The sequence below is a fragment of the Melospiza melodia genome, chromosome 28 (assembly GCF_035770615.1).
Source record: "Melospiza melodia melodia isolate bMelMel2 chromosome 28, bMelMel2.pri, whole genome shotgun sequence".
In the NCBI taxonomy this organism is placed as follows: domain Eukaryota; kingdom Metazoa; phylum Chordata; class Aves; order Passeriformes; family Passerellidae; genus Melospiza; species Melospiza melodia.
In genome coordinates, this window is record NC_086221.1 from 8,641,145 (window position 1) to 8,650,588 (window position 9,444).

At 54.0% G+C, this 9,444-nt stretch overlaps 1 protein-coding gene across 1 annotated transcript; it reads left to right on the forward strand.

Moving 5' to 3' along the window:
• Nucleotides 1–4,406: 4,406 nt before the first annotated feature.
• On the forward strand, nucleotides 4,407–8,120 carry GUCA1B (guanylate cyclase activator 1B). Its single transcript, XM_063177868.1, has 4 exons — nucleotides 4,407–4,723; nucleotides 5,900–6,049; nucleotides 6,909–7,023; nucleotides 7,625–8,120. Exons 1-4 carry the CDS (start codon nucleotides 4,520–4,522, stop codon nucleotides 7,750–7,752), a joined length of 597 nt encoding a protein of 198 aa, XP_063033938.1. The 5' UTR covers nucleotides 4,407–4,519; the 3' UTR covers nucleotides 7,753–8,120.
• The last annotated feature ends 1,324 nt before the right edge of the window (nucleotides 8,121–9,444 follow it).

Consider the following 9,444-nt stretch of genomic DNA (forward strand, 5'->3'; position numbering starts at 1 on the left):
GCATACTCAGCTGAGTCATAGAATCACGGCATGATTAAGGCTGGAAGAGACCTGAAGATCATCAAGTCCAAACATTAACCCAGCACTGCCGGGTCCACCCCCAGTCTGTGTCCCTCGGCACCACATCCGCAGGGTTCTGAGCGCTTCCAGGGCCGCTGGCTCCCTGCTTCCCCAGGCAGCCTGCTCCAATGCTTGTCCGCCCTTTCAGTGAAGAAATTCTCCCAAATATCCAATCTAAACATCCCCTAGCACAACCTAAGTACATTTGCTCTTGTCCCCCATCCATCCATCCATGTAAATCCATATCCAGGCAATGATAGAACAGGATGAAGCCAAACCATAAACTCAGCTCTGATTAAAGCCACACAGATTTTTCTCTGAAAAATCCCTCTTCCCTGGCTCCGTCCCCGCTCTGGGTCACACCTACCCCTGGGAAGGGGCTCAGCAGCTTCTCCCTGGTCCCTCTGCAGGCTCCTGCCCTCCAGCCTCGCGTCTTATTTATTTTCCTCGTAGGTGGAGAACCATGACTCAGCGGTGAATCTTGGTTTCAAGGATCGTACAGTGCTTCACCTTTCAGTTTCAATGAACCAGAAAAAAAATGGGAATTTCCCTTCTCCTTCTCACCATGAGCACTGTGGAAAATACTGAGCCCTGGCTTTGGGAAGGCTGACTTACACCCACAGCTCAGACCCGAGCCAACAGGCTGGAACTGGACAAAATCTTGGAGATATTCACAGAGACAAAACAATTTATTGTTTTTCTGGGCAAGTTTGCCTTGCTGGATACCAAGTGCAAGATAAATATTTCAGGCTTCATTCAGGAATTCCACTCAGAGGAAACATGCAGGAGTTTGTCAGCACATAAGAAAATCTTCCTGGCAGTAAGCAGAGTACCAGATGTGACACTCAGAGCTCTCTGTGCTGAGTGAGATGGTTCCCTTAGTGGTACCTGACCATTCCTGGTGTGTAAATCAGGGAATTCCTGCAGTAAAACACCCCTGTTATCCCTGCTGTGTAAATCATGCGGTGGCAGGACAATTTTGGGAGCATCCAGGAAGAGACACGGGCAGATATTGGGCTGGGCTCCAGGGCAAGCTCTGCAGCATCTTTGATCTCTCCCCAGCCAGGGCAGCACAAAAGCTCCTGCATTCCTGCTGTGCACACCTGTGTCCCACAGGGAAAGGGCAGGATGCTCTGGGCTGGCTGCGCAGGGGGACACCAGGGATGCTGCTCACTCTGCTGCTGCCCTGGCAGTGCCTGGGCACAGTTTGTCCTTCCCGGGCACACTGGAAGGACGCTCAGATGCCCAACCTGCAGGAAGGGTCCTGGGGCAGGTCAGGGCTGGGGGATTTTAAAAATGGAGCAGTGTGGCAAAGCAGCTGGGTGAGGATTGCTGAGCTTGGGAGAAGGGTCCAGTGCTGCCTGCAGTGTCCCTGCAGCTCCTCGGGGCAGGCAGCCGTGCCTCTGCCTCTGCCACAGCCCCTCTGCCTCTGCCTCTGCCACAGCCCCTCTGCCCTCCCAGCACCGGCACAGATGCCACACTAATGACTCTGCCCAGCCCTCTGCAGGTTTGGTGGTTTTTCCGTGCTGAGTTTCTCCCAGGCCGTGCTGGGGCGTGTGGCAGCACGTTGGGGTAGGCAGCTGACGGGAAAGCAGCTGCACATCTTTTTCCATGCTCTTGGCTGGGAAAGTGAGTGCGCGGCTCTGGAGCGGCAGAGGTGACAATGCAGGCTGGCTCATGAGGCAGGATGTGCAGGCAGGTGTTACCTGTCCGTAACTGATCATCCACAGAGTGAGCACCACTCTGACACAACACCAGAGCACTGATCCTGCTCCCTCAGGCACACAGACTGCCCCAGCCTCTGCACGCTGGTGTTTTCCAGAAATTATTATTTTTATTTTTACTTCTCTCTGCCTATATTAACTCTATCCACATCATTTTTTTAATCAAATGAAGAGGTCTGTTGGCTGATAAACTGTACCTTGCGCAGTGACATCCTGCTGCCTGAGAGCAGCTCTTCCAGAGCAGTCTGCAGAGCACACAGAGGGTGTGCAGAGGAATCTCCATACCAGGAGCTATGGGATTTACTTTATTTCAGCGCCAAATTAATATCACTATTTTATCAACACGATTGTATGTCATGATACCTGCAAGAGCAGCAGCTGGGCTTTGTACTCCAGGTCTGCTGCAGCCCTTTGTTCCCAGCTGGAGAAGATTGCAGTCATCAAAACAAAAAGGAACCATTTTCTCTCCTGGGAACAGATCACCAAGTTCCCATAAGGCAAAACAAAATTATGCAATGAGTCAAGACAATGTCCTGGGCATGTGGAGTCTTGCTGTGTGCTCCCAGCACTCACATTCCAGCAGGCAGCTCCGTGCAGGAGAGCAGCACAAAATGGTGGAGAGGCTTCACCCAGCACATCCCAGACTGCCCAGCTGTGCTGCAGGAAAAGGAACAAATCCTTCCCTCCCTGTCCTGGCAGCCCCTCTGTGCCCTGGGGCTCTTTGGGACCGGGGAGAGCTCCTGGCCTCACCAGCCAGGATAATCCCAAAAACTACATTAAATCATTTATAAACATGGCTGTGGCTACCACAGACTCCTTTCCAGTAGCTCTAGTGAGGAGGAAAATGGGGGGATGGATTTATTGTTGTTTTTCTGGTGGGCAGCCCCACAGCTGCCCTGCTGTGATGAGGCAGCCCTGAGTCAGGGGCTGAAGCACTCCCAAAAGGAACAGCTGAGTTCATTGTTGTGTTGCATTCTTCTAGGCACGAGGATAGACAAGAATACCATTAGATAGAAATGCTTTAACTGAAATAGAACAGTCTTACATTTTCTGGCAACTCCTCTGGCCCTTCCCATCCATCTCCAGGCCTCTGCTGTGCTGTCTCTGTCCTCTCTTTGCTCCTCTTTTAAGTGAAACCAAACCTTGCCTGGGTGTCCTTACATGTAAAGGTGTCAGGTTGTGTTATACTCCTGCAAATCTCTGTGTGTATATATAAATATAAATATATAAATATATAAATATATAAATATATAAATATATAAATATATAAATATATAAATATATAAATATATAAATATATAAATATATAAATATATAAATATATATAAATATATAAATATAAATATATAAATATATAAATATATAAATATATAAATATAAATATATAAATATATATATATACAGTACCTCTGCTGGGTCACTTGCAGGTGTGAGTGGCTTCAGACCAAACCCCACTCTGACACTGCAGCATGAATTGCTCCACTGTTCTGCAATATCAAATTCAATTTTCAGCCAGGTTCTTAACCAGTATTCTTCCATGAGAGAGGCTCTTCTTACCTAACCGACACCAAAAAAAGTTCCAAAAAACGAGCAGCTTAAATCCATCTGGGCCTTGACATGTGGGATAAGAGAATCAATGGTTTCCTATTAATGCTGCTCCAATCCTCTTAATGAAGATATTGGGCTGGCTTGGGCACATTTATAGCTCAGGTCATTCTTTCCACTGACACAGATACTGGTGGGGTTCAGAACAGTGGGGCTGTGAGGAAGGGGAAGGGGCTGTGAGGAAGAGGAAGGGGCTGTGAGGAAGAGGAAGGGGCTCTGGGCGTGCTGAACAGGAGGAGCCAGCCCAGGGAAGAGCTGCACTTTGTGTCTGCCACCATCAGAGCCATAAATGAGCTTCAGGGGAAGGGGTGAGCAGGAGAATTTCCATGGGCACAAAGGGGGAAGGGAATAAGGAGAAAATGCTCTAAAAATATGGAAATAAACAACTCGTGCTCTCTTTAGCTTAAAGCTTTAAGATGGAGATGTGACAGTAGAGGAATGTGTGTGTATCTAGTGTGTATCACTAATTGTCCCACAGCCTACTGCAGGCATTCAATTAATTTAATCCACCGGCGGGTTTTTCTGTGGAAGTGTTTGTTTTCTCAGGATCCCCTCTCTGTAGCTGCTGTTCTTCCTGTGCCCCATCTCACAGGAGCACTGAGCAGCCCCCACAGGCAGTAACACAAGCCAGCACTGCAAATAATAATGTTCCTTCCCCTATAATCCCTTTTTTCCCCCAGAAAACCCTACAGGACAGAGAGTGGGGCTGTGTGTTGTGTGTACAGGGAACCCCTGCTCCCAAATTCTCTGACAGGGAGGCATCAATGTGCAGAAAGGCCCTGAGCCCCTGGAGTTTGCTTCTAAATAGGGCACAGCTCAGAACATCTGAAGGTCTCTGGGGCTCATGGGTGGGAATCTCCTAATGATCTTTAGTTATTTTTATCTGTGCCCAGCGCTCAGTGCTCAGTGCACAGGAGCCACTCTGAGATCTCCTGGGCAGCGCACGGAGCTCCAGCACCTGGGCAGGGAGGAGGAACAGAAAATAAAGCACAGAAAAGGGAAGGTGACGCAGCAAGACACAGCACTGACATCAGAGGAAGGCACGGGACAGAGAGCAGACAAAGAACAAAGGACTTTGGCAGGATTCTTCTTCTTTTCCTTCTGTTTTTAATCCTGCTTGCTGGAGGAAAATGGGGCAGCAGTTCACCAACGCTGAAGGGGAGCAAGGGGAGATTGATGTTGCAGAGCTGCAGGAATGGTACAAGAAGTTTGTGGTGGAATGTCCCAGTGGGACCCTCTTCATGCACGAGTTCAAGAGGTTCTTTGGGGTCCAGGACAACCAGGAGGCAGCAGAGTATGTGGAGAACATGTTCAGGGCTTTTGACAAGAATGGGGTAAGTGCTCAGAGGGTTCTGCAGTCATTTATTTCTGTATATTATATATGTAACGGGGGACCAGTGAGGGCAGCAGAAGGAGCACAGGCTGGCCTGGATTTATCTCCTCAAATCTCCGCCTAAATTAAGGTCAGAATGTCCCCTTGAGGGACTAAGGGTGGATTAAAAAGTTGAGACTTGGGCAGTCACACTTTGAGGCCCTCAAACAGCCAAGGCTCCCACATGGCAGAAGTATTTCTGTGTTGAGATAGAGGGGAAATCACAGTGTAGGAAAATCCTACCCAGGCTTGTTCTGTGTTGGAGGAAGTGTCTGCAGCAGGTACCAGCAGGTGGTTTGTAATAAAATATCGATTTTAGCTCTGCTTTCCAAAAGCAGAGGAATGCTGAACAATTCAGACATTCTGGGTTTGATTCCCTGTGCCATATTTGCCATGGAACACCTGGGGAAATTGGGATTTGTGGTTTAGCCACAGCTCCTGCATCCCTGCCCTGCTGCAGGGCAGCCTGGCCTGCTTTGGGTTCTTGGCTGCCCTGGCTGAGCAGCACTTGCCAAATGGGGAAATTGTTATTTTCCTGAAGCTCCTGATGATATTCCAGCTGTGGGGATGTTTGTTCCTTGTATCAATGAATGTTTGTTCCTCGTATCAATACAGGAAAAGGGGGCTCGGGCTCTTCATCCCTGATCAACTCATCTCCCTTAAGCTCCCTTTGAAAATAGGGTCAAAATCTCACGGAAGTGGCAGCAAAAGTCACTTTGTGGGAAAGGATTTAAAAAGGCCGTGGAAGATGTTGGCAGGTCAGGCTTGTCTCAGAATTCCAAGTTGTGAAAAACCAAATTCCTGCAGGATGCCAAATTCCGTTGTGGAAGCTGTGGGGAAAGGCAGCAGAGCAAACTGTGCATAGAGGATGGAGTCCCGTTCCTAATTTACAGGAGTTTTCCTAGCAGGACAGAGGCTCTGTTTTTGGGGGCGCTGGTAGATGCAGGATGGGGAGGGGAGCCCAGGCTGGCTGCAGGTCCTGGACTGCCACGAACCTTCTCAGAGTGCCAGGCAAGCCCTGCTCCATGCCCTGTCCTGCTGGCAGCTCTGACCAGGCTTCCTGGGGGCTGTAAGCGCTTTTCCACCAGCTCTCTGCCCTGCCAAGTGTCACCCAGCTGCTGATTCTCTGCTGGCACAGGACAACACCATTGATTTCCTGGAGTACGTGGCTGCCTTGAACCTGGTTTTGAGGGGGAAGCTGGAGCACAAGCTGAGGTGGACGTTCAAAGTGTACGACAAGGATGGCAACGGCTGCATAGACAAACCTGAGCTGCTGGAAATCGTTGAGGTAGGTGGGCATTGCCCAATCCCTGCTTTCAGCAATCTGTGGCAACGCTCTCAGCTGTGTGGGGTTTGGGGTAGCGGGGTTCCAAGGGTGCTGTGGGGCTGAGCAGGTGCCCAGGTACCTGTGCTCCTGAGGCTGGGGAGAGGCTGGGGAGCACATCCCGTATCTGAGCACGGCTCCTCCCCGTGTGAGCATCCCAGGGATGTGCAGGGCCCCTCCTGTGGGCAGCAGGGCCCTGGCCAGGAGGGTGAGCAGCTGGGAAAGCAGGGCAGCCTGTCTGGGCCACCTCCCACTGCAGTTTTGAGGTCAGCCAAGAGGTGCCCAGAACTGTGAGGCCACTGCTAATCCTCTCTGTGGGCAGACTTGGCACAAAACCCTTCCACCTGGGCAGCAAAGGTAACCACAGACAGGTGGTGCCATGGCAGGGGTGGATGCAGTCTGAGCCTTTCCCTGGCAAAGGGGGGCAGAAGCTGAGGGTCAGAATGTGAGCTGAAACAGGCTGGATCTGCAGGCTGGGCACTGCTGCCCCAGGGCTGGCTCTGTCCAGCTGTGCCTGGCTTGGGATGCCAGCAAACACTTCCATTCAAGGCCTGTGATGTTTCCCACCTGTGGAAGTCCCACTTTGTTCTCTGCCAAGGAGCCCTGGGCTCTGCCCATGTGTACATAAGCAGAGCAGGAGGGCAGCAGCCTCACAGAGCAAAAACAGGGTCATTGATGTGGGGTCAGGGGCTCCATCCCAGGTCTGAGCTGCTGAGGGGCAGAACCTTCCAGAAGGGTTAAACCCAGCCTTTGGGAAAGGCCCCGCAGCCAGGGGGCACAGAGAGCTCAGTGCTTCATGCCCTGATTTGGGAGCTGCTTGCAGTCCATCTACAGGCTGAAGAAGGTGTGCTGGTCGGACGTGGAGGACAGGACCCCGCTGCTGACCCCGGAGGAGGTGGTGGACAGGATATTCCAGCTGGTGGATGAGAACGGGGATGGTGAGTGATGCCCAGGAGCATTCCTGAGAGCTCACCTGGGCTGGGCTGGCCAGAGACCCCTGGGCTCTGCTCTGTTCTCACCATGCACAGCTGGGCTTGGCTCTGCTCTGTTCCCACCATGCACAGCTGGGCTCGGTTCTGCTGTGGTCTCACCATGCACAGCTGGGCTTGGCTCTGCTCTGTTCCCCAGAGCCGAAGGTGTCCTGGTGGAGCAGGATAAGCTCCTTTTCATTGTTATTTTAGTGTAAAACACGGAGGAGTCCCTGCTGGGGCAGCTTTGGTGCCACTCAAATGCCCCGCTCTGGCAGCCCCAGGGCAGGTCCCAGCACCAGGAGCTGGGTGAGGACACTGTTCCAGTCAGGCTGGGCCTTGCAGGACCTGGCTGGGTCCTGGCAGGGCCTGGGTGAGCCCTGCAGCATCCAGAGTGTCCCGCTGGGGTGGGACAGGGGGGAAATGCTGGGTCACAGCCCCTGGTTTGTCCTTCAGCCTCAGAGCTGGGGGATCCCCTGAGACCGTCCCTGATGAGCGTTTTATGTGACCCGGGGTGGAACCCTGCTCCTCCTCCTCCTCCCTCATCTGCCTGTCCCGCTCCCGCCCACAGGGCAGCTGTCCCTGGACGAGTTCATTGACGGCGCCAGGAAGGACAAGTGGGTGATGAAGATGCTGCAAATGGACGTGAACCCCGGCGGCTGGATCACCGAGCAGAGGAGGAAGAGCGCTTTGTTCTGAGAGAATTGGCTCTGGCGCGGCTGCGATGGCGATGCTGAGTCCCAGCGGTGACCCTTCCTCCCTCTAGCCTGGTAACGACTTTCCTCTTAACTCCATCTCAGCATCCAGATGCAAACCTGAGCGCTTCAAGGAGCCGTCTCTGCTGCAAACCCCACGTGCTGGGCACTGCTGGTACCCAGGGACTATTCCTGGCCCGTGAATAACCCTTGCCGTGTACACAGTCCCGTGTTTGCCAGCTCTGCTCTTTGGTTACACCCCAAGGAACAAACGCTGCAGGCAGATCCTGAGCAGGGCTTGGGGCTGGCAGTGGGGATGGAGCCTGAGTGCTGTCCCAGAGCAGCCAGGGCACGGCTCAGCCCTGCAGGGCAGCACGGGCGGCTGGGGATGCTCGGGGGGCTCTGGGGATGCTCAGGGATCCCTGTGGGATGCTCAGGTGTCCCTGTGGGATGCTCAGGGGGCTCTGTGGGATGCTCAGGGGGCTCTGTGGGATGCTCAGGGGTCTCTGTGGGATGCTCAGGGGTCTCTGTGGGATGCTCGGGGGGCTCTGGGGATGCTCAGGGATCCCTGTGGGATGCTCAGGGGGCTCTGTGGGATGCTCAGGGGTCTCTGTGGGATGCTCGGGGATCTGTGGATGCTCAGGGGGCTCTGTGGGATGCTCAGGGGTCTCAGTGGGATGCTCAGGGGGCTCTGTGGGATGCTCAGGGGGCTCTATGGGATGCTCAGGGGTCTCTGTGGGATGCTCGGGGGGCTCTGGGGATGCTCAGGGATCCCTGTGGGATGCTCAGGGGTCTCTGTGGATGCTCAGGGGTCTCTGTGGATGCTCAGGGGGCTCTGTGGGATGCTCAGGGATCCCTGTGGATGCTCAGGGGGCTCTGGGGATGCTCAGGGGGCTCTGTGGGATGCTCAGGGGCCTCTGTGGGATGCTCAGGGGGCTCTGTGGGATGCTCGGGGGTCCCTGTGGGATGCTCAGGGGGCTCTGTGGATGCTCAGGGGGCTCTGTGGGATGCTCGGGGGGCTCTGTGGATGCTCAGGGGTCTCTATGGGATGCTCAGGGGTCTCTGTGGATGCTCAGGGGTCTCTGTGGGATGCTCGGGGGTCTCTGTGGGATGCTCGGGGGTCTCTGTGGGATGCTCGGGGGGCTCTGTGGATGCTCAGGGGTCTCTGTGGATGCTCAGGGGGCTCTATGGGATGCTGAGGGGTCTCTGTGGGATGCTCAGGGGGCTCTGTGGGATGCTCAGGGGTCTCTGTGGATACTCAGGGGTCTCTGTGGATGCTCAGGGGTCTCTGTGGATGCTCAGGGGTCTCTGTGGATGCTCAGGGGTCTCTGTGGGATGCTCAGGGGGCTCTGTGGGATGCTCAGGGGTCTCTATGGGATGCTCGGGCGTCCCTGTGGGATGCTCAGGGGGCTCTGTGGATGCTCGGGGGGCTCTGTGGATGCTCAGGGATCCCTGTGGGATGCTCGGGGGTCCCTGTGGGATGCTCAGGGGGCTCTGTGGATGCTCAGGGGTCTCTGTGGATGCTCAGGGGGCTCTGTGGATGCTCAGGGGCCTCTGTGGGATGCTCAGGGGGCTCTGTGGATGCTCAGGGGGCTCTGTGGGATGCTCAGGGGTCTCTGTGGATGCTCAGGGATCCCTGTGGGATGCTCAGGGGCCTCTGTGGGATGCTCAGGGGTCTCTGTGGGATGCTCAGGGA

Excerpts from the sequence above, each read along its gene's own strand:
- GUCA1B (XM_063177868.1), top strand. The coding sequence starts at position 4,520 with ATGGGGCAGCAGTTCACCAACGCTGAAGGGGAGCAAGGGGAGATTGAT. Across the intron at positions 4,724-5,899 it reads GGGCTTTTGACAAGAATGGG|GACAACACCATTGATTTCCT; the intron begins GTAAGTGCTCAG and ends CTGCTGGCACAG. Across the intron at positions 7,024-7,624 it reads GGTGGATGAGAACGGGGATG|GGCAGCTGTCCCTGGACGAG; the intron begins GTGAGTGATGCC and ends TCCCGCCCACAG.